This window comes from Hemicordylus capensis, chromosome 2, assembly GCF_027244095.1.
Source record: "Hemicordylus capensis ecotype Gifberg chromosome 2, rHemCap1.1.pri, whole genome shotgun sequence".
Taxonomy (NCBI): Eukaryota; Metazoa; Chordata; class Lepidosauria; order Squamata; family Cordylidae; genus Hemicordylus; species Hemicordylus capensis.
Window position 1 is genome coordinate 107,870,850 of NC_069658.1, and position 24,561 is coordinate 107,895,410.

A 24,561-nucleotide genomic window follows, 5' to 3' on the forward strand; every position below is an offset into this window, starting at 1 on the left:
CTCCACATTCATTGGCTTCGTAGATGTGTCTCATAAATAGTTTTGCTGGTAGGAGAATTATAACTTTTCTTGCTCACTTTCACATTCCTGCTCATGACACTGTATTAAGCTTTACAAGCCATCACTGGCAAAAATAACAATTGACTGGAAAATGAAAATTGCCATCTGATCCATTTACATAGAAATCAGTCTCACTGGCTGACATCCAGACTAACAATGCACTGGTGCTTCTGAAGAGTTCAACTAACGCAGCGGCTCATGCAGTGGGAACCTTGCAGAACCCTCAGGGAAATATTTTTGGATGGTACAGGGTGCTTCTGGGAGCAAGGATGGTTGTCAAAAATCCTACCTCTTGGTAGCACAAATGCAGCTTTAATCTGGAACTCCTCAGAAACACTGGTCCTACATTGGTGCTTCTCCTGTAGCATTGGTGCTTCATTAGTCTGGATGTCAACCAATGTGTTTGCATTTGCTGTATCTTGCTTTTCAGGCAGCTGCTTCTCAGAATGGTTAACATAAAGTTTAAAAACAAAGACAATAACCAAACACATATGAAAGCAGTATAAAAAAGCAGCAGGAGGAGGAACTTAAAGCCAGCTAAAAAATGAATGACATAGGCATTGTTCTCATTATCATGGCAATCATGCTTAAAAGTAAACCAGGATTGCTGAACCCCACAAAGCTGGTTGTGAGAACACAGTTTTCCTGGGCAATCCTGGTGAAATATCTGTTGCTAAACTGCATTTGAACCACATTTAGTTTAGCCACAGCAGTTTGACCAGGATTGCCCAGGGAAATTTGCATACTCACAACCAGCTCCAGAGAACTCAGTTATCCTGGTTAACTGTTTAACCAGGATCACCATGATGGTGAGAATGCAGCCATAATTTCACAGTAAGTATGCTTAGAATTGCAGTCTTAATACTGAAGGTTAAATAAAGGCTGTGGGTGAGTGAATGAAGTGGCATTTGATATATGTAAGATCAGGATTGTTTCTTTATTTAAAACATTTATGACCCAGTGTCCACTGTGCAATCAATGAGGCAGCTACAAGGATGAAAGTCACATGTCAAAGGTTCATACTTGCTCTTTGGAAATCAGTGGGGAAAGTGTAGGTTTTATATGGAAAAGGTAGATTTGAGTAACATATTAATTAATAGTTGACACAACAGCTTAATATTCATCAAGTTGGTTGAGTTTTCAGAGATCCTGTAAGTTGCTAGGGAGTTTATTTTTCTTTTCTTTTCTTAACATGTTATGTTCAAAGGCTAAGTAATTGCCTTTTGCAATCTTCTTATCTCAAACACAGTGCTTGTGATTGTTCATGAACCCACTAGATGGCACCAGACTTTTCTACTTTATAGATTATGCGGTTACATAAGTATTTGGGGTGTAAAATTTCCATTCTTTCTACTAACTGATCAGATGTTGTTTTCCTAGTGACTCCTGGTGCTTCTGTTAAAAATCAGCAGGACAACTCTCTTTGCAATGTGTTTAGTATCAGAATGCAGTAAGAGTTCCTCAGTGGAACCTGCTTCAAAATGGGTCTATCAGCCATTGACCTAAGTAGATCAGCAGTTCAAGTAATTTTAAAGCCTTTGTTTGTTTGTCTAACTGCATTTTCTCAGTAAGACAAATGTGTATAATGTTAACTGTTTTTATAACCACTTAGCTTTAGTGTAGTTTATCTTGATTTAGCATTCTAGCCATAATCTAGAAGCAACATTATATGCTGTTTACCCGTATTATTTAAGCATTAGATATTCTGGGTGTGAAGTAACCAGGGCAGACTGAGCAGTGCAGTGAAGTGTGATTAGAAAACACCAGCAGCAGTACTGAGAGCAGATGGACAGCACCAGCACCTCCTGCTGTTTTCATGAAATGTGCAAAAATATACTTGGGACAGACAAAAATATGTATTTCTTGTGTATCCAAAAAATAATAATCCTTTCCTTGTGTTATGTAAAATTTAACATGATCAGATTTCATGGCTGTGTGTGCAGAATTTGCACACAGCATGCCCAGATTTGTTTGCATAATATATGATTAATTTGTTTTCATTTGTCTATTACATTTTTCAGTTCCTCTTAATTTCCCCTGGCCCCTGAGGCAAAGAAACACCCAGTTTTTCCAAGCGACTGTGCTTGTGTTGATCTGTGGCTTCAGCAACACATGCATGTGGATGGAGTTGCTTCAAAATGGTCAGCACTTCTTTTCAAACTGTATCCTGATGAGCCTCTCTCCAGTGAAGAAATAAAACGATATTCTTTGCCTGAAATCTGAATCTTGTGTACCGAGACGTAATATTAATTCTCTTCAGGATCCATTGTGGCTTGATCACTGATCAGTTTCCTGGCACGCCTCCCGCACCTGCCCTCGCCCCACCGCAGGCTCCCAGACTTGCTGGCGCATGATTTAAGTGCAGCAAGAGCGACACCTACTGAATGCGATCAGTTTCTTAAGAGCAGGGCTCTGCAAAACATCAGCTTGTGCAAGAAACTGACATGTTATTATCACAACTCTCCAAGCTTGGAAGCTGATGTTTGTGCAGCTCCGATTATAAGATCAGATGATCAGATCTCTTAATTAGCTGTCTCTGCAAATTCAGGCAGCAATCCAAAAGAGAAACAACGCTGACACCTTTGACAGTACTATAACTTATGTGATGGTTGTGGAGGTGCATATCAGTGCATGCTGTTTGGATCACTCAGACCCTCGTGTGGGATTTGCTTTATTATAGCCAACTTCGCACGTGGTCAGTTTGAATGGCGTCCGAAACAAACAGACTATCTCCACGTGCAGCAGAATGGAGACCGCATTACTGTAAAATCCAGCTGGGGTACCATTTTAAAACGCCCCGCGTGTAAACAAAAGTCTTAGAAAGTAAAATATTTGCCATTCAGCTGGAAAGGTTCCAGACTAGTCCTCGCCCTTCTCTGCTAGTTTTCAGCATGCGGGGATGTTTTTGTTTTTATATTGGGGCATTCAAAATAGTATTTCCCCCCCTGCGATCTGAAGTGGTACAATCCACCCTAAAACCTACCGCCTCATGCTGTTGCCTGTTTTCATCTCGTCCTCCTGGGAAGAATCCCTTTAGTTTCACGAAGGAAGGACCCTCCCTGGACGACCGCGCCGTCAATAACTTACGGGAGTTGCTTGTCCCTCCCCTTTGGCCAGTTGCTGATTTCAACAAGGAAGGTGAAAATGCGGAAGTTTCTACCAGAAAGTGACAGCTCCGGCTCCCTGGGCATGATTTCATGAACAGCCGCGAACCTCCGTGGAAACCCGCCACTTTCCGCCCCCCTCGTCGCCCAGCATCCAGACATTGGGGGGTGTGCGGGCACACACGCCCGCATGGCCACTTTGCCCAGCTCCGACAGGAGGGCATTTGCTCTGAAAATCAACAGGTAAGGGGACCGGGGTGGTGGAACTTTCCAAGCGCTCGTCCTCCTTCGGCTGCTTACCGGCAGCGCTCGTGGTTAGGGCAGCTCCTGCGGTCTTGGCTGTCGGCCACGCGTTGAGTGCCGGGATCAGTGAGGGATCTGCCCGCTGCACACGCTGAGGAAGATTCTTGGCAACCAACAGTCCTTGACAACTAAACAGTTCCAAAGTCCCCTTAACTTTAAGGAGACAACGCCTTTATACAAAAAGCGAAGAAAATGAAAGGGGGCGCGGGCGGGGGGAGGGAGAATAGGGAATGCACTTCCAAAATACACATTTTAAGGTGCGGGCCTCCCATATCCCAGACTTGGTGTCACTTTGGCCCTGGGATAGCATCTAGACACAACTTGTTCTTTGTGTGTTAAAAAACAATCGCCTTCTGGAAAAAACTGATCATAGACGCATTATTTGCATAGGAAGGTATTTACTCTGTAGGAAAATTTTTATAGTTCGGACCAGTAGGAGATGTCAGGTGTTCGGTCAGAACTTGTTCTGAGCTTGTTCATAGTTTTCAGCTGACATCCTGCATTTATGATATAGCTATAACTGTAGCTAGCTCTACAGTTGTTCCCCCCACACTTATATGGGTTTGAAGGTGCAAATAACTTAATCTGGAGCAGACTTTATTGGGAATGTAATGACTCTGTAGGAAATGGTGATTATCAGACTAAATAATGCTCAATTATCAGACTAAATAATGCTCAGATGTTATGCTGTACCTGCATTCCGATGTATGTATGTGCGTACATGTTTTTGTGTGAATGACTTTACCTGTGTTACTTTGGATATTGGTCCCGCAAATGCGTGGTACAGTTAGGAAGTGTATTGCTGTACTTGTGTTCAACATAACGTGATGTAAATAGCTTTACCTGCGCACAGAACTGTACCTGTGTACACAGAATGTATGAGTGTTGAACATGATGTGCAAATAGGACTTCTGTAATCCATGCAAGTGGCATATTTCTACTTCTTGAAGTCTTTATAACAGGCATCCCCAAACTGCAGCCCTCCAGATGTTGCTGAACTTCAACTCCCAACATCCCTAGACACAATTTTTTGTGGCTGGGTATGCTGGAAGTTGTAGTTCAGCAACATCTGGAGGGCCGCAGTTTGGGGATGCCTGCTTTATAAAATGAATGGGATTAAGCCATTTCAAGTGTTGTCGAGACAGTGTAACTGTTGCCACACAGTATAACACATTCAAATTGTAGTTTGAATGTGTCATCTTCTTTCCCCTACACTTTTACAACTACACAACAGCCAAAATTCAACAGGCACAGCTTTATCATGCTTAGAGACACAATTAAGGCTCGGGGGGGGGATTTCTTGAAACTTTAGCTCTCTGTTGAATATCACCATTCTTAAGTGCATGTACTTGGTAGAAAGTCCCATTGATTTTGTTGGAACATAATCAATAGCAATAGCAATAGCACTTACATTTATATACCGCTCTATAGCCGGAGCTCTCTAAGCGGTTTACAATGATTTAGCATATTGCCCACAACATTCTGGGTACTCATTTTACCGACCTCGGAAGGATGGAAGGCTGAGTCAACCTTGAGCCCCTGGTCAGGATCGAACTTGTAACCTTCTGGTTACAGGGCGGCAGTTTTACCACTGCGCCACCAGGGGCTCATTAATCAAGACATTTTCATAAATCAAGACATTTTTCCCCAAATGGGAAAAAAGTATGGAATTAAGGTTATATTTTTGTGTATTTTTTTCATTTTGCATAGTTTTTAAATATGTTTTTCCCTCCACTGTCCATTCCAACAATAGTATTTGTGGATGAACCATTCAATATTTGAATAGCAATAAATCAATTACGGTCATAGACCAGCATAAAGTATAGGAGTGATTACATATTAAAAGTAAAAGTAGATATTAAAAGCCTAGGGGTGCACAATACAAGCATATAATAAATACTATGATAAAAGACTATAAGAATCAGAAGTAAAATTTAAAATAAAACTATGGCTGTCTAAGACAGAGCAAGACTGCAAACTAAATGACCCTTAATAACCGAGATCTAAGAACTGCAGTTAACAGTAGTTAATAATGGCAAAAAATGGGTGCAAATATTTGTAAAGGCATCATAAAAACATCATTTTAAAAAAAGACATAAAAGAGAGAAGCAAGAATGCATTACAAAGTTATATGCAAAACATGGAGACATATAAAATCATACAAGGGCAACTATAGACAAAATAAGAGTTTGATCAATTTAGGGTAAGGTAAAATACCGAGAAGCTGTGGCACTATAGAATTGTAGGAATGCTGGACTGCCATAAAGCCCTCTGAGGCAGCAGGCAGAGGTGTGGTCTAGTTAGTCCTTAAAGTTGGGTGCTGGCCACAAACAGGAGGTCATCATCTGCTGGATTTTAATTGCTGCTGCACAGAATCTGGCAACACTGTAAGTGGTGGTAGGGTTGCTATCAGAAAGCACTAAAGAGGTATAAAATTGGTCTGTATGATCAGGATAATTATGTAATAATGATAGAATGAAGGTGTCACGAATGTCCCTGTAATACAAACACTGAAGGAGAACGTGCCCTGTTGTTTCTGCTTGCCCTGAGTTGCACGGGCATTGATGTTCCAAACATGGAATCTTCCTATATCGTCCCTCAAGCACAACTGAGGGAAGAACATGGCAACGCGCCATCTCTTGTCTGGAGAAACTTAAGGATAGCGGAGGTACTCCTCTGTGCACAGGGGTGGAGCGACCATTGTGCGAACTGGTTCAAAGAACTCGGGCCATGCCTCTCAAGGGCCGCGCCTTGCACCCCCGCCCTGCCCCTTGCATCTGACGTCAGACGCAGTGGGTGGGGTTTTGCTCTGAAATGGGGCACGTGCTCCCTTTCCGAGCAAATTCCCAGCCAGCGCCGTGTTTGCCGCACAGCCGGGAGTGGCTCTCCCTGCTCTAAAAGGCAGGGAGACGTTTTCCTGGCCAGACACAGAAGCCAGCTCTGGGCTAAGCGGCTCAAAAATGGAGCTGTGCGGCTCCGCTTTGAGCTGCTTAGCTGCGTGCCAGCTTTCCAACTTGTCTGGGAAGGTGTTACTTCTATTTACTAGCTCCATTTGCTAAAGCAGAGATTCTGGAGTGGTTCTTCTGAAGTCCCATTTTAAGTTGCAGAACACTCCACTACTCTTATCTTGAAAACAAAAAAATTGGTAGTGTTATGGTTCCAGGCCTTGTGGTGTGATTGGCACCAGTTGATACTCATTTATATAAAACAGAATCAGAACTGGAATTGGTTGTCTAGCAAGAGAAGGCTCTTGAGGATGTATGTTTCAATAATTTAACTTCTAGTTACTAGTAAAGTAACTATTTATACACCCAGACAAGTTGGTTGAAAGGATGGACTTCCCTCCATGTAATGAGGAAGGTAGTTATTTCCACCATGGTTTCCTGTGACGAGATCTACTAGGTAGGTATGCTCGCTAAAAAAAACAGAACTTCCATGGTTAGAAGTAGTTTATCTCATTACTAGGCACTAGGGGCAAATTAAAGGGGCTATATCCTAGGACATCTGGTTGGGCATTTTTGAGGACTTTTGGTCTCATCTAGCAAAACAATGCTTATGTTCACAATCTATCCCTAGGTTTCCTTCTGCAAATTTCCCATCCTTTAGTGATCATTACCATTCAGGCCCCCAAGGAATTCCAAACAGACTAATGCTGTTCTGTATATCAGAACCTATTCCATGTTGTGTGTGAAGTACAGTACTATGAAAATGCATGTTTAAAGAGTTAGGGGTTCATGGGATGTACCACGGATACATGTCTAAGAAGGACTGACATGTAGGTTTTACCCAAGATCTTAGATCACAGTGCATACTGGTCATGCTTTTTCTGTTTGTTTTGAAAGTTCCCTATCAACACAAATGAATTATGTTAAGAACATTGAGGACCCATTTCGAGTATGTATCTAAAGTCTCCATCTTGCAAGCTGTATTCATATGACCACAGTTTCCTGCCTCATTAGCCTTCTCTTCCTTCAAGGGCACAATTTAAGGAGTGGGGGGGGCAGTTTCTCCCTCTTTCTGACCACATGTGATTATTCTGCAGGAGTATAATGGTTTTTATGAAGCATAATAATGCACAGCTTGCTTTAAAAACCGAAACAAAACACAATTTGATCTTGCACACATCCAATCATAATTGAACCTTGACTCTTTCCTACAAAAATCTTTCCCCACAATTCTATTTGCCAATTTTATTTGGTTTTTACAAAGCAGTTCATCCCACCTGGTGTCTGAGTCTGACTTTGAACAGAAGTGAAAGATAACTCTACAAGATCAGCCTGGGGATTATGAAAAGGATGAATAATGTTAACAGGTGCCATTGAACTCTGCTCAGCCATCTCTATACATACAGTGTCCATTGCATTTGTATGCTTCTGTAGTGTTACAACAAAATGAGCCATGTCTCTCAACAACCACAAAAAAGAAAGGAGAATCTTCTGAGAGAATTTTTTAAAAAAAGAATGTTATTAATACAATACCCTATTTGTAAAATACCATGTGTTGTGGCAAGAAATCAGAACTGAGAATTATTCTAAAAATTCACTTGTCTTGGGAAATTGCATTGAAATGCAACACCCTGCAGCCCAATCCTATGCAAGTTTACTCAGAAGTTTAATGAGATTTACTCCCAGGTCTAGGAAAACTAACAGAGCCACACTGACTGTCTCTCAGTAGAAATCAACCACTGGGGCCCTTGGCCAAAAGAATGAAATAGATCAGATAATGTATATTGAAGATTACTTCAATAAGCAGACTCCACAGAGTTCTTTAGAACTTTCTGGTACCCATTCCATCTTTCTCAATATATGGAAAGGCTCACTAGTGAAACTAGTGAAAGAAGATGCATTGATTAGAGTGTTATGTTTTTATAATGGACAGTGTAGAGGTGTTGTGTCTTTTAAAGCTACAAAACAGGTGAGGTGACTACAATCTGTGTCACTACATCCCTCTGCCAGAAGCCTTACTGTTTGCTTCTTGCTTGTTAGAAGGCAATAGAAAGGAAGGAAGGAAACATAAATTCAGTATACTACAAAATAGAGGTAGAGATTTGGAAGGATGCAACGTAGCACACCCACACACCCACCCCTTCATGGCCAGGAGTGTCTTTGCACAGCTTCAGTTAATGCACCTACTGTGACTCTTCCTTGAGTTAGCAGATTTGGCCTCTGCTGCCCATGACTTGGTCATATCACAGTTGGATTATTACAATGCTCGGTACATTAGGGTGCCCAAGAAAAGCATTTGGAAACTGTAGGTGGTGCAGAATGCATGCAGTTGCCAGACTACTATCAGTGGTTGCGTCGAGTGCTCATCATTAGATCAATTCTGAGAAGTTGCAGGGCTGCTGATACGTTTCTAAGTGCAATTCAAGGTGCTGCTTACCACCTTTAAAGCCTAAAGGCCCCAAATATCTTAAGGACCAGCTGCACCCAATTGTATCTCCTGTCCTGATAAGACATGCTGGGCGGGGTGAGCTCTGTTCAGTGTGCTGGAACCTGTGGAGGAACATTTGTTATGCATGTATGTGAGAAGGAATGGACTTTCTCTGTGGTTGTGGAGCTATCTCCCGTAGCACTGTCTCTCTTCCAGTCTCTAAAACTTCTGTATTTTTATTTAGGATTTTATTCAACAAGAGAGTGCAACTAATTTTTTAGACTGATTTTACTGACAACTTTTTAAGAAGTTGTGATTAATTTATTGGGTTAAAAAAATAAAATTGGGGGTATTGTGGTGTTTTTACATATTGTACACTGCCGATGGGTCCTTGGATGAAAGGTGGTATAAATGTGTACAAAAAGAAACAAATAAAATCTACATATTGTGCATTTGTGCTTAAAAGCACAATCAGTGTTACAATACAAAACATTGACCTTGAACCTTAGCAGTTCCCCTTTGCTACATATAAAAAGCTGCATTTTAATGCTGAAAGCGACTTCCGCATTCTGGAAGGCAAGGAAGACCCTTGAAAACTCTTGATTATATCAGTGAAAACATTCATTATTACGTAGTTCCTGAAATATAACTTTAATTGAAAATCTTTCTTTTGCTCTGTTTGAGAATGAGAAAGTTCAGTAAAGTGCTGTTCGTTACAGACTTAAGTTTTTAGAGATGCTGGATGCATAAGACAATTGTGGATTTTCACATAGCATTCACTTCTGTAAAAACCCAATAACAAATTTAACTCTGCAACTTGCAATTAACATACTTTTCAAGTTTTTTTGTTGATTATTCTGGGTTTTGCTTTGTTTGTTTAAATTATTATTTCTGTTGTTTTTAAATGCTATAAGCAGCCTTGAGTATATTTTAATTTATAAAGGCAGACATACATTAAATAAATAAGTATTTCAGCATTGTTTGGGACAATGCGTAGGATCCAGACTAAGTTAGTCATGACTAAGTAATCACTGGCATTTTTCACACAGCAGGTTTACTGCGTGGCTTTACTGTGACTTCAAAGTTGCCCCCCAAAACCAATGCAAAAAGTGGACTTTTTTACCCTGGATATAAATTGGGCTGCACTCTGATGCACAATGAAAAATCTGAATAGTGTGTGAAGTGCTCCCCAGTAGCTTGCAGGGACTTCAGGGTAAATCTGGCCAATAAGTGAAATGCACACCCTCCATTCTGGAGATGTGAGCTAAAAGCCCTGTGTGAAAAATGCCTCTGTTAAATTAATTGGACTTGTTAGTCATGACTAACTCATTTCATTTCATTTCATTTTAACTCATTTCATTTCAATGGTGGTTAGTCATGATTAACTTAGTCTGGATCTTGCCTGATGTTTCTCATAATTTAAATAATATACTGCACAGGGCGCAACAAGGTTGAATTGAGCCATGGGACAAGAAATAATGATGCGTCCCTGCCTTGTCTTTGCTGCAGAAAAACTATATGGAAATGGTGAAAAACAAAGCATTCTCAGCTTGCCATTTCTCTCGCTCTGATGCAAATAATAATCCCCACATTCTGATCAGGAGCCAGCAACTTGCCAATGAATCAGAGAGATGGGAAGGAAGAGCAGGCTGTTGCCTGTCCACATCCATTCCACCCACCCCTTCATGGGCCCAGGGACATTTGTCCCCTCGTATTGAACTATAACTATGCCACGATAGACATGAGCATTTCTACACAGGAGCATAATTATGATAGCATAATGATGACACAGTTACACCTTGGCCATAGTATGATGCTCTTGCAAATGACTTTTAATCACAATAACATTAATCACAATAACATGCTATTATATCTGCATGTAATATAGGTTGGCAGTGGAGCCATGTTGCAAGTGAGATAGTCTTGGTGCGTGGAAATTGCCATGCTGCTGTTTGCTTTAAATTAAGAAAATCTAGTATATGTACAGATTCATGCAAAAGTCGTAAGTGGAGGAGAGAACAGCGGGGCACCATTTATGGACGGGAGCAACCCTTGCCTGAAACACAATTACATGTGTTTCAGAACACATGTAATTATTCTGCAGGAGTACCTGCATCTCTAGTTGCTATGAGGTATAATCAAACACAGCAAATACTCTAAAAATGGACTTCTCTTTTTGCAGTTTAATCTCAGGCATACAAGAATAGCCTTTGACCCACCTCCTACTGAAACCTGAAACAATGCCCTGACGAACCCCTTCCAATGAAGGTTTAAATAGGTTAGCTTAAAATTAGTTCACAAAATGGCATGGATGAGGCTCAGGGGTAATCTGACTTCTATCAGCGACTACTATGTCTGCTCCCACATAGGAGCCAAATAATGATTTTTCAAAATGGCCTGGGCAGATGGGGTGAGAGGTATTCTGTCACACAACTCATGTTATGCCACACAAACAATATCCACCATAGTGACACTTAAATAGGGATGTGCCCGAAATGCGGTTCGGTGTCTGAATCTCAGCACATCCCTTTAAAACTGAGGGCTTACACAGCCCCTTTAACACAGAGGGAAGCAGGTCCATACATGCTGCTCCTCAGATCACCACCATTGCTGTGATCCCAGCGTTCTCCCCAGCAATGCCTGCATGCTAGTGGGGTATCTCTCAGCTGCCCCTGTGCAATGCTGGCATGCACCTGGCCTCCACGCATGCATTGTGCATGTGTGGAGGCCATGTGTGGGCTGGCATCGCACAGGGGCAGCTCAGAGACACCCTGCCAGCTGATCATGCAAATGGCTGCCATGCATGCGCAGAGGCCATGTGTGTGCCGGTGTCATGCAGGGGAAGCTGGGAGACACCCCACCAGCACGTGAGCACAGTTGGGGGTGAGTGCCGGGATTATGGCAATGGCAGCGATCCGAGGAGGAACAGGTAGGGACCTGCTCACTTTTGTGTTAAAGGGGCTGTGTAAGCCCTTGGTTTTAAAGCGATGTGCCCACAATTCGGAAGCCAAATCATGTTTCGAGCACATCCCTACACTTGAGCAAATCTATTCGACACAATAGCAACCATAACAGCAGTGAATGTGCTATCTAGAGGCAACATCTCATTTTCCCAGGAAGAAAATATTGTTCTTTGAATGCTTGAAAAATGTGTTCCCTCTGTACAAGTGCTGCCTTGGGAATAATGCACATGACTGCATACAACAATGGGGAACAAAGGCACATTAATTGCACAAGAACATGATTGTGCATAGAGGCCCTGATTCTTTCTTCCCATTTCTCTTACTTACTTACAGTAGCCAAAATCCTACAAGCCTTACAACGTATTGGTGTGTTCTAATTAAATTTAATTAAATTTTATGCGCTTTCTTTTCCTGCTGCAAGGCTCTGAAAGCATTTTAAATTTCTTTTATTTTCTTTGGGACTCCTTTGAATTCCTACATACATTTTTAGTCTTCAATTGAAATCTGTAATTTCATGGGAGCAGACAGTCTCTAGCGGATTTTGTTTTGTGCTGGATTTGTTTAGTCTGATGGTAAATTCAGGGCTACCCACTGTATGATACTATCATAGTTCAGTTGTTTCTAGCTGTCCAGTTTTATGTCAAGCTGCAATATTTTGGTGAATTCTTGAATTGTCATGCTGTTTAAGTAGCTCAGTCGCTGTCAGCCTTTCCTGTTTGCTCTCTCCTAAAAGTTTGCATTTGCGGGGTGGGGGGATTTGACGTGTGCTGCTGGTTCTGTGCAAGGGAAGAGACCCTGGTGGATTTTGACATAGTCACTTCTGCATTTCCACATTTGAATAAAATTTGCATGAGTGGCAAGACTAATTTGATCACAATAACATTACTCACCCAAAATATATACTTGTATATACAAATAGCAACCCAACTCTACTGAGCTGGTTGTGACAATCAATGTGCAGAATTTTGTGATCTACCTTCATATCATTGTGTATTATATATCCAAGGCAGACTCCATTTACTTAGTTGTCAGATAGATATATGCAAGAGGGAGAGAGATTTGCCATATCCCCTTTTATGGCCTGAGGAAATGATGACAGCTTGCCCAGACTGCACCCTGTATAGACAGGGTATGTGGTTAAGGCCCTGTGCCAAATTTGGGTGGCATCTAGACAACTGAAGTTCATTGTCCAGCCTTCAGCTCTCATAGGCCTACTATAGCTAAAGTCCGAGGACGGTACTTGGGATAAAAATCTCTGCACCTTCTCCTGTGCTGCTGTTGCTGTGGTGTTGATGTTCACTTGCTGGGAGGACAACTTTGTCTCTTCTGAGCTAGGGGGTGGTACAGTGCAGGAAACAGAGCTGGCATCAGGGGTCAGCATTTGGGGGCAGCTGCAGAGAGCCCAGAGCCCTCAGAAGGCCCAGCTGCTGATCTTGGAGACCATCTTCATGACCAGAGCCTTCGTGAGCTGGTAGAAGATCATTTTTCTTGGGGACCACCCAGGTATGTATGGGACTATGGAAGGCAATTTGCCAAGGAAACCTGCCAGGAAGTGTTTGTGTTGGGAATGTACAGTTTTAGTTTTGATTTTGATTTTAGGTTAATTTGATTTTTATTCACTGAACTGGGCAAAGAGTTTTTTTTTTTTTTTAATCGTTTGTTGTTTTTCATTCATTTTGTTATGTAAATTGCTTTGGAAACTTTTTTGTTGTTGAAAAACAGTATATAAGTATTTTTAATAATATTTTTTTTAAAAAACACTTTTCGCTTTTAATTTAGTTTTGTGCTTCCATGGTCTTTCTGGGAATAACTGCAAGCCCTCTCAAGCTGGCTCAAACTAAATCAAACTAGATGTGACATTTAGTTTTAGTTATTATTTTCATTTTAGATTTTAAAAAATCCATTTCCATTTTAAATTTAGTTCCCTGTTCTTTTTGGGAACAACTACAAGCTTCCTCGTTGGTTCTCTGAGGGTCAGAATAGGAGGTCATTCTCACAACTGGGTGGGCAGGGTGGTGCAGTGGGACAGGCAGCCGAGAAGGCAGCCGAGAAGGCAGCCGGGAAGGCTGCAGAAGCCTGCCTTCCCCGCAGATGATCTCTGAGGACTGTCTGGGTGCATGGATTGTCTGCTGCTGCCTCAGAAAGTGCAGAGGCACAGGGGCTGGCGTGCGTTGTCCTGGCCCTTGGAAATCCCACAATGCATCATGCAAGTGCACTGTGCATTGTGGGGATCCCCCCAGAGATAGGTGGGGCCCCGTCAGTGCTTCAAGCAGCCAGTGGTGGCACACAATCAGGGAAATGTAGCTAAGGAAGCACTCGCTCCCTTAACCTCATTTACGAGGCAGGCTCCCTAGGCAGATTGGCCACAGAGGTGCCACTGGGAGCTGCGTGCCTCCCGGCAGTTCTTACAAGCAGCCAAGCCCAGGCTTGGCTTCCTTAGCCCTGTCTTGGCTGCTCATGAGAACAGCCTCTAGATGTGACATTAAGTAGGCCATTGAATCCCATGCTTGGTATTCTCAACATTTTCTTTTTCTCTCTCCATGAGCAATCATTTGCTGCACATATCCAGGGGCAGATAGTAGCTTCAGAGGGGTTTGGGGTGGGAAAATGAGATGAGAAAGGATTAAATCCCTCTCCTCCCTTGTTGTGGTTTTGATCTGGATTAGGGGCCCCATGACTGCTTTTGGTGGAAAACAAGCACATTGGGAACCCCAAGCATCAGATTCAATGTGTTTCAGTTTACATCTAGTTTGGCTCTCATGATCTCTCTTCCTCCAACAATAGTTCATCTTCAATGGCTCACATTCAGTAGAGGAAATGGCTCTGGCAGGCATAGCACAGAGAGATGCTATCGCTGACAGCCATCAGGAGTCAGAAGGCTGGTAAGCATTCCCTTGTCCTAAAAAGACTGTGGTGGTGCCTTCTTGCCCAAGAGGATAGGAAACTTCCATTTGAGAGGATGGGAGAGTAAGAGAATCAAGAAACCCTTGTCTGGTATGAATGCAAAAGGAACTTTTCTCATGAAAGGAGTAGGCAACATGTGGGCATAGGGGCAGCACTCCCTCTCTCCTTGAAGAAGGCAGCAACTCTGATAAGCTGCATGTTAGCCAGTCTGCTCCTTCAGGCAGATAGTATCAGCATGAGGTCACAATAGCCCACCCTCCTTCAGGTAGGCAGCACCAGCATGAGGTCACAATGACCCCATGAGGTCTTCTTCAGAAGAGGCAGCACCAGCATATAGGCATATTGGTCAGTAGAAGACAGCAGCAGGAGCAGCATGTTGGCACAATGTATCTCCCACAAGCTGGCAATGAGAAGAAGTAGGAGTGTGTGGGCACAGTCTCTCATACTGAGGTGGGCGGGAGCCATGTGTGGGCACAGTGGCCACCAGCATCTCTCCAGTTGCAGTGAGCAGCAACAAGTGCACATAGAAACTGTACGCAAAGAGAGGAAGAGAGCTAGCAGGCAGAAGGCACCAGAGCTGTTACATGGCTTCTGTTTACAATGACTGCCCCAGGGCTGACATCAAAAGAGATGGAGATAATGAAGGTGGGCACAGGAGTATTGGCAGAATGACAATTTGCAGGGTCTGCCAGAGCTGGGGACTGTTTGGGGGACAAACTGGTGACCCCGAGGGACATAATTTTTGGGAGGCACAATGGGCTTCAGAGGGAAGGGGAGACTGGTGAAAACCACCCCTTCCCTGAAGCATCATCAAAGCCTTTGTCTGGATGTCAGCCACTATTTACAGAGTGACTTTGGATTATTTTGTCAACTGTAAACATTAACGTCTTTGCATACTAAAATTATGACAAACAAACCCTTATTGCACATGCAAAATCCTCAACAGGAGAACAAGGGGTAGAAGTACAAGTAATGGCATCCAGTCCTTCCTATTAATTAATTTAATAGTTGACTTGCTCTTTTGGGTGTTTGTGATTTTTGAAGTGAATCTGATGTGGTTGCAGCCATTATGAACTATTCCATTCACTGACATCATTGGAAATGTTATTCTTCCAAAGCTGCCAGCTATACAAGAATCATAATATAGGAAGGGAAGGGAGGTTGGTCTGCTCAGAGGAAGAATGACAGCTCCCCCTAGAAATGAGAAAGAACTGGAGACCATGACTTAGATGCAATTCAGCTCGCTCTAACAACTTTAATTCCTTTGTACTACTATTCCTTTTATACAATGGGAGAAGTGAGATGATTGGGCGGGAGGGAACACTGTAATTCCTTAAACTAACTGCTGATCATACAAAATGAGAAGTTGCTTGCTGTGTTACAATAATGGCTCCTTGTCTTGCATCACATTTACTTTCAAATTACGTCATCTATTTATGGCTGCCACCCAAAACATAGAAGGAGAAAATCACATTGCCTTCCTAGTTCAGTTAAAGATACTTATGGGACTAAGAAGCCAGTGTGGAACAAGGTGGTCACAGCTAACTGCAGTCCCATTACTTTCAAAAGGACTTGGTCACAATTAAGAAATAGGGCCAGAAAAGTTAACAATAAAACACTGTAAGAAGTATGTGTGGCAAAATGTGGGGCGGGGGGAGGGGATTTGCTTGTTCTAGAATTTAAATATTTGTTTGTATTTATGTTTGTGGTATGTTATCAAGTTATACTGAAGGTTTTGTGCTGAATATATTGGAGCAAGAGCCCAGTGATGATTGGGCAGTGAGGATTCCATATGCAGATTGCAAGAGAGAGTCTATGACAGTTAAGGTCTGTTGGAGTGAAACTGTTACTGGTTGGAAGATGTGTTTTATGTAGCTCTGTGTAAAGGATATAAGTGTTACATTTATTTCAAACATGAATAAATCCTTGGTTGTTAATCCTTGGTGGCATATTTTGCTGCCAATTTCTACATGAAGACAGAAGGATTGCTGTGCCAAGACAACACAACTACTCTGAAATGCTTAAGGGATCAGGGTGAGTGCTGAAAGTTTCTTTAAGTGGTGGCAGTGGCTGATTATCCAGCTATAAATGTCTCAAAAGAATCCTCATGCCATGATCAGGTGTAGCAGTATTATTTATTTACACAGTCAGACAGGTGTTATTGACTGGTTTTTTTTATCCAGACATCGAGTCCTTCCCAAGGACCTGGGATGGCTGAATTTTATTAAAAATGTTGTTGCTGTTGTTATAGATATCATAGCAGAATATAGGCTGTTCCCAGTAAAGTTGCTTTTTGTAATTGGCTGATGGTGATTTCTGTGGCACCTTTGATGCTGAGGTGCTCTTCAAGTTGTTTTGGAATTGCACCTAGGGTGCCAATTACCACTGGGATTATTTTGTCTTTTTCTGCCACAGCCTTTCAATTTCAATTTGAGGATCTTTGTATTTTGTTATTTTTTCTATTTCTTTTTCTTCTGTTCTGCTATCCCCTGGTATTGCTATGTCAATTATTTTAACTTGTTTTTCTTTCTTCTCAACTAGAGTTATATCTGGTGTATTGTGTGGCAGATGTTTGTCTGTCTGTAGTCAGAAGTCCCATAATATTTTTGCATCTTCATTTTCTACAACTTTTTCAATTTTATGGTCCCACCAATCTTTGGCTACAGGTAGCTTGTACTTTTTGCAGATGTTCCAGTGTATCATCCCTGCTACCTTGCCATGCCTTTGTTTGTAGTCAGTCTGTGTGATCTTTTTACAACAGCTGATCAGGTGGTCCATGGTTTCATCTGCTTCTTTACAAAGGCGGCACTTGCTGTTTGTTGTTGATTTTTTGACTTTTGCTCTTATTGCATTTGTTCTTAGTGCCTGTTCTTGTGCAGCCAGTATTAAACCCTCTGTTTCTTTCTTCAAGTTGCCATTCTTAAGCCATTGCCAGGTCTTGGTGATGTCTGATTTTCCAGTTATATTGTGCAAATATTGGCCATACAGTGGCTTATTTTTCCATTTTTCTGCTCGGTTCTTGGCTTGTTCTTTCTTGTAGGCCTGCTTTGTTTCATGGGTGTTGAATAATTTTTCATTATTGACCATTTGAAGTGCATCTTCTTCACTGTCCTTGATATATCCTTCAAGGCCTCTCTCCTCCTCCTCTACTGTTTGATGGACTTGCCATCATCATCATCATCATCATCATCGTCATCATCATTTATTAATAATTTAACAATAATAATAATTATTAATATTAATAATAGTTATTAATAATATTAATAATTATTAATATATATTATTATTATCATCATTATTATTATTATTATTACATTTATATCTCACTCTTCCTCAAAGGAGCCCAGAGCGGTATACTACAAACTTGAGTTTCTCCTCACAACAACCCTGTGAAGTAGGTTAGGCTGAGAGAGAAGTGACTGGCCCAGTGTCACCCAGCAAGTCTCATGGCTGAATGGAGATTTGAACTCGGGTCTCCCCAGTCCTAGTCCAGCACTCTAGCCACTACACCACACTTGAACATTATATGAATTGATGTGTGAGAGGAAGGGACGGGGGTTATGATTTATCTACATCAAAATGTCTTACACTGACAATTTGGGAAAGAATCAGCTCAAAGGAGATCAAAATAGTTTGTTCCCACAGAATAAGAGCAATGCTGATCTAGGGGGTTCGAATTATATATCTGACCAGTCCACTCATTCAGATTCAGTCAACTTTGTCCTCAGTGCAACATGCAGCAGCATAGAGGACATGATAAAGTCATGTTTCCTACATGATCCCTGATTGTCTGTGATCACTTAAATTAAATAAAACTTCAATTAATGGGGGAAATTGGTGCCAAAGCAACAACAGACAAGGGGAATGATGACTGAACAGGTGCGTGCGTGTGCACACACACATATGACAAACATTCTCAATATTAAGATTTTTCGTGAAATATTTTGGGCTTTCTCACTACCTTTTTCCCATAAATGCTTGTGGGTAAATATTTGGTATGATCCTATTTAAATATATTCCAACAGAATGCTGGTCAGAACCACATTTTTACATGGTCCATGGAGAGTCTAGTTTACAAATTGCTTAAGTTGTCCTTTGGACATTTCCTCTTTTTTATTATCCAGTAGAACTTATGTTGGCTTGAGTAAATATGTAATATGATACTCATTGAGTAAAAGGAAATATTTTTTACAAAAGACATGAATACTGGCTTAATATTGTCTCTGTTTACAAAAAAGGGGACCAATTAGAGCAGTTGACTCACATTAACTGATGAAAAATACTTCCTCTTGAGTTTAAGGATTCTGGATGTTCCTGTGAGCATCTTTTCTCCACACAGACATTATTCTGCGTTTGTACTTCCTTACTTTCATTTTGCTTTTTAATGGAAGAGAAGAATACAGTTATTTTAGGTATCTGTCTCATACTGCATGGGAGGAGGCAATGGTAAACCCCTCCTGTATTCTACCAAAGAAAACCACAGGGCTCTGTGGGCACCAGGAGTTGAAATCTACTTGACAGCACACTTTATCTTTTTCTCAGTATTAACAAATAACACAGTCTAAATAATAGAAGTTGTAGGTCAAAAAGAAATTTTTTGATCATCCTGGAAGACATCTCCTTAGCTAAAATATATTTGACCATAATCTAGTATAACAATATGTGTGTAGAATGTTGAAGCTGGTGTCTCTTCTGCAAATGGAATAATAGGAAAAGGCATGAAGAATATAAGAGGGGGGTTGTACAAACGAAATCCACAGCCACTGTTGTGTTATCTGTTCGTATATCCTCTCTAATAAAACGCTTGGTGTCCGTCCGTGGACGGACACCAAGCGTGCGTTCGTGCCTTGACTGTTTTGAGCATGCGCCGAGCGCATGCTCAGAACAGTCCAAGAGAGACACGACCGCCAGCACCCGGCGGCCATGTTGAGCGGCCACAAACGGCCGCTCTGAAGAAGCTGGGACTGCGGAGGAGGGAGAGACTGGCCGAGGCGGCAGAGCCGCTGCCTCGGCCATTAGCGGCGGCAAAGGACCGAGCGCCAGGAGCCTCCAAACATCTTGGGTGGCCAGAAAGAGCCGCCCCAGGAAGACAGGAATGGGCCCGGGCAGCGGAGGGCCCGGCCGGAGCTGCGGGCCGCGGCGGGTGGCGGGCCCGCCGGAGCCCTGGGTGGCCGGCCCAGCCAGAGACACGGGCCGTGGTGGGTGGCGGGAGGGGGAATGGTGGCGGGGGTCCAGACCGGCCCAGGGAGACGAAAATGCTGCCGCCGCCGAAGTCCCACCCTCTCTCCCTCCCTCCCAACTTCCGAAACCACCTTACCCCGGCCCGTGACAGTTGAGGAAAGGAAGAGCTCAATTGAAGAGGGAAAGAGGAGCTCGCAAGCAGTGCTCCTCCCTCTGCAAAGCCTCTTTCCGAACTGGAGCTTGGGGCGGAAAGGACGCCTCTTGCGTCCTTTCCACCTAAAGCGCCAGTTCGGAAAGAGGCTTTGCAGAGGGAGGAGCACTGCTTGCGAGCTCCTCTTTCCCTCTTCAATTGAGCTCTTCCTTTCCTCAACTGTCATGGGCCGGGGTAAGGTGGTTTCGGAAGTTGGGAGGGAGGGAGGGAGGGTGGGACTTCGGCGGCAACGGCGGCGGCAGTACTTTAAAAAAAAAAGGGGGGGGGAGAGGAAAAGGCTAGCGCCCGTTATTATAACGGGCTTCAAAATACTAGTTGTCAAATAATTCTGTTACAGAATTTGGATGCTACAGATTTGGATGTTAATATGTGAATGACTTGGGTTTCCTTCCTATATTAAAGGCATTCCTCAGCAGAAATAAGAAGGCAATTTGTGCATCAACCAAACTTTGGACAATTCCCTCAGCGAAGTATCAGTTCCCCAGGCTTCTCATCTATTCATCTAGTAAGTATGGAGATTATTGTGTGTTTCTGATAACATAAGCAAGAGCAGACATGTGTTTGAAAGCCCACTTGGTGTGGGAAGCTAGTGCTTTATATAGGGGGGATTTGGAAGGGAGAAATAGTGAATGCAATGAACACCCCTTCTGTTGCTTTCCCGTTCCATATACTCTTCTCCAGAAGATTTTTTCATTTTTCTTTTTGTAAATGGTGTCAGGGCCCTTTAATGCCTTTGCTTGTAATATACATATATGTCTGCAGCAGTGGGTTTGAGCACATGTAAGCAGGTGCAGACTTACTCTGCAGCCCATATTGGACAGAACTCTAAAGACCACCCTAGACATGGCTTTAATCATGTTGTTAGCCCTGCTGTAGTTGCCTTTTCTTATGTAAATAGCAAGTGTAAGGTTCTTTGATCTGGATCAGGACCATGGTGGGGAGTAGGCTTAAAGTCCCCCCACTCAGCCACAGTCTGCATAAGACAAGCAAGCATGTGTATCATCTGCATAAGTCAAAGCAAGCACGGCAGGTCCAATGACATAATTAAAGTCACCTCTAGTTTGGCTCTAAGAGCCAGATCATTCTTTCTATCATCCACAGTACAAGTCTAGAAAATAAGATGTCCTAAACTTTCTTCAGACATTATAAAAAGTGGGGATGCTGTATGGAGTGCAGCCTCCTCCAAAGCATGCCCCCACTCTGCACTGACGGACTCAGACACCTGCCTTCCCACTATCCATAGGAACACAGGAAGCTGCCATAGGTACATCTAGCTCAGTATTGTCTACACAGACTGGCAGTGGCTTCTTCAAGGTTGCAGGTAGGAGTCTTTCTCAGCCCTATATTGGAGATGCTGCCAGGGAGGGATCTTGTAACCTTCTGCATTCAAGCGTGCAGGTGCTCTTCCCAGAGCAGCCCCATTCCCTAAGGTGAATATCTTAGAGTGCTACATGTAGTCTCCCATTCAAATACAATCAGGGTGAAACCTCCTTAGTAAAGGGGGCAATTCATGCTTGCTACCACAAGACCAGCTCTCCTCCCCATGGAGATGACATCTACAGAGATAAATTATCAAGATCTGCCAGCATCTTGATGATGGGAATAACCTGATCATAAGTGTAGTGGTTGTCTCTAAAGAGAAATACTGTAATTATGGACACTGGGGAGGCAGGGTTTCTGAGTATGTCAGTGTGGAGGTGGAGCTTCAAGAGCATGTTCCTGAGGACCCTGTACTCACTCACATACAGCATCCTTACTTTTTATAATGTCTGAAGAAAGCTCTGAAGGTGACATTAATGATTCAGGACTAAGAGCCATTGGACTGGAACATCTGAAATTATATACACATCTGTATTACAGGAACTATGTGGGCATTGTAAATGGATATACTCTTAAAAAAAAGTTAGGATCAGACAAAGAGTACTTATATTAGGAGTTTTAGCCGGACCCTGGTTAAAAACACAATTGTACTGTTGGGTCCTTTTATTTTAAGCTCTTGAGTATCACAGGTGTAGGGATGACTACAATGTTTAAGAATGAAAAGTACTAGTGTAATATTTGCCAGATCATCTTTTTAGGTGTGATCTTGTGCTATGGCATTTGTTTCATGAAGTCTGGCTATATGCTCTTCTAAAATAGTTTCAAAGAGCTATTGGTTAGACTGTTTCCATTCTGTTTTGAAGCAAGGCATAATCTTTTCAAAACAACTGCTGACCTTTCAAATAAAACTTAGCAAGACAACATGACACAACCCTTACTGATATAAGATAAATGATTCCTTCTTGCTTTTAGTGCCCGTTAAATGGTAAAGGGAGTGTGGTGTCTTAAGAATTTTGTTGATTACAATGAAATCTTCAGACTTTTAATTCATTTTCAAGTGGGTACTTGGAAAGCTGCAGTTTTGGAAACTAGAATAAGAGCATATTTCCTGTCTGTCGAGGCTAACCACCATCATTTTGTTCACTTCCTCAATCTGAGAAGCTGTGGGGTTTAACATGCTCTTTGTGGGTTATGCACTGGAGGGGGTAGTTTTCAGCTCTCCTCAAAATCGCTTCTGTTAAGCAAGTTGCTCAAGCTCATTTGTTTCCGGTGTCCGCCATTTTGATAGCTGACAAAACGTACCTTGCTGCTGTTTGTACCGTACTGAAAAGGTATGCTTGTTGTAAGTTATTTGTGGCTATTTCTGTACAATACTTAATTTAGTTTTCACTGGATAAACCATGCAAACAGATCTTCACCTGCTCCATTGATGTTCTTTTGGATTGGTTGTTACAAAGTCTCTGTTGACTTTTTCACATTTGTTATTCTTGTGTAGGAGCTTTGCAAAACTGTAGAAGTGAAAAGCACAAGATTGTGGAGTGCAAAATATGATCCTAAATTGCAGTTTTTCCAAATAGGAAATGCTATTTTTTGCAAAGCATCATGCCATATTATATATTCAGCATAGAAATGTGGCATAGCCTGTATTTTTCTATCAACACAGAATTAAATTTTATGCACTACTTTTTAATTGTCTTTTTAAAAAATCCAAGTTAATATGAAATGTCATGCAAAAGCTGCTATAAATTCTAGGGACTAAGAATGTGGGCTGTAGTCCAAAAAACCCTGTGTCATAATACATTGGTTAGCTTGAGGCTTAACTAATGAAAATGGGTACAATCCTGCTTTTAATTCTGCCCGGGGCATTTTTCATACAGCAGGCTTTCCCGCAAGTTTACTGCAAGACTTTACTGTGAGCTTGAAGTTGCCCCAAAAAACCAATGCAAAAAGTTGATTTTTAAAAATCCTGGATATAAATTGGGCTACATTCTAAAGTGCAATGAAAAAAACTGAATCGTCTGTGAAGTGCTCCCTGATAGCTTGCAGGGACTTTGGGGTAAATCTGGCTGATATGTGAACGCATACCCTCCATTCTGGAGGAGATGTGAGCTAAAAGCCCTGTATGAAAAATGCCCAGGTAAGTTCTATTGATTTAAAGGAGATTTAATCCAGAGTCATGTAGCCTGAGCCTATGCATATTTACTCAGAAGTAAGAGTCACTGAATTCAGTGGAACTTACTTCCATGTAAAAGTGCATAGGTCTGCAAACTAAGTGTAGGACTGCTGCTTTAGAAAAAGCTCAAGAAGAAGGCTTCGTAAGAAATTTCTCCATGATTATATTCTATTCTGTATAAATATAGTTTATGTCCTTGAGAGAGGCCATCTGTATGTGAAAAGTGTTATACAGTAGAATAACACAATTCTTAAAAGACTGCAGTCCTGCAAGTCAGTGGGAATTTAAGCAGCCTAACTCTTTGCAGGTTCAGAGGCCCAGCATTTTATCTGAAGCTCCTTAAAAACCTCAAGGGGCATTGCACTCCCCATTTAGGGAGGAGAGTTGGTCTTGTGGTAGCCAGCATGAATTGTCCACTTTGCTAAGCAGGGTCTGCCCTAGTTAGCATTTGAATGGGAGACATGTGTGAGCACTGTAAGGTATTCCTCTCGGGGATGGGACTGCTCTGAGAAGAGCATCCGCATGTTTGCATGCAGAAGGTTCCAAGTTCCTTCCCTAGCATCTCCAAGATAGAGCTGAGACCTGTGCTCCTGCAATAGTCTGACTCAATATATGGCAGCTTCCTGTGTTCCTATAAAGAAGGTTATGACCACACTGTTTTTGACCATCAGTGACAGAGAATTCAAGAGCTTTTTTGGGTTTCATTTGCATAGCCTTCCTCTTGGTCACAGTTCATGAAACATGTTACAAAAACTTGCACCCAAATGTAAATACAGTATGTTTTACTTTCTGTTTTGTACTATTCAAAGTCAAAGAAAAGCTCAGTGAATTTCTCAAGCATTTCTGTCTTTCCAAGAGACTTGAAAAGCAAGTGTTTAATGAAAGAAAATATTAACTGAGGTGGTTTTTTGCGGAGGATGGGTGTTGTGTTTTTTTGTTTTAAATAAATATAAATATTCATTGTATTAA

At 42.0% G+C, this 24,561-nt stretch overlaps 2 protein-coding genes across 7 annotated transcripts in view; one reads left to right on the forward strand and one right to left on the reverse strand.

The window, feature by feature from the left end:
• The window catches only part of LOC128343603 (zinc-regulated GTPase metalloprotein activator 1A-like), a 46,150-nt gene extending 42,876 nt beyond the window's left edge, over positions 1–3,274 (reverse strand). For both annotated transcript variants that reach the window (XR_008315604.1, XM_053292970.1), the window contains exons 1-2: positions 3,044–3,274; positions 350–494 (exon numbers count right to left, since the gene is read on the reverse strand). Coding sequence is in view for 1 of the 2 variants with exons in the window: in XM_053292970.1 (XP_053148945.1) it covers positions 350–494; positions 3,044–3,259 (361 nt within the window). In the remaining variant the exon portion in view is untranslated. The remainder of the gene's footprint in view (positions 1–349; positions 495–3,043) is intronic.
• Positions 2,995–24,561, forward strand: part of DOCK8 (dedicator of cytokinesis 8) — a 183,926-nt gene continuing 162,359 nt past the window's right edge. For 2 of the 5 annotated variants that reach the window (XM_053292960.1, XM_053292963.1), the window contains exons 1-2: positions 2,995–3,407; positions 20,502–20,604. In XM_053292960.1, the coding sequence (XP_053148935.1) occupies positions 3,355–3,407; positions 20,502–20,604 (156 nt within the window). In that variant the 5' untranslated portion in view covers positions 2,995–3,354. Of the gene's footprint in view, positions 3,408–13,287; positions 13,307–15,082; positions 15,353–16,550; positions 16,742–20,501; positions 20,605–24,561 lie in introns of those variants that run through there. The other 3 variants (XM_053292965.1, XM_053292964.1, XM_053292962.1) reach the window with 3 other exon arrangements.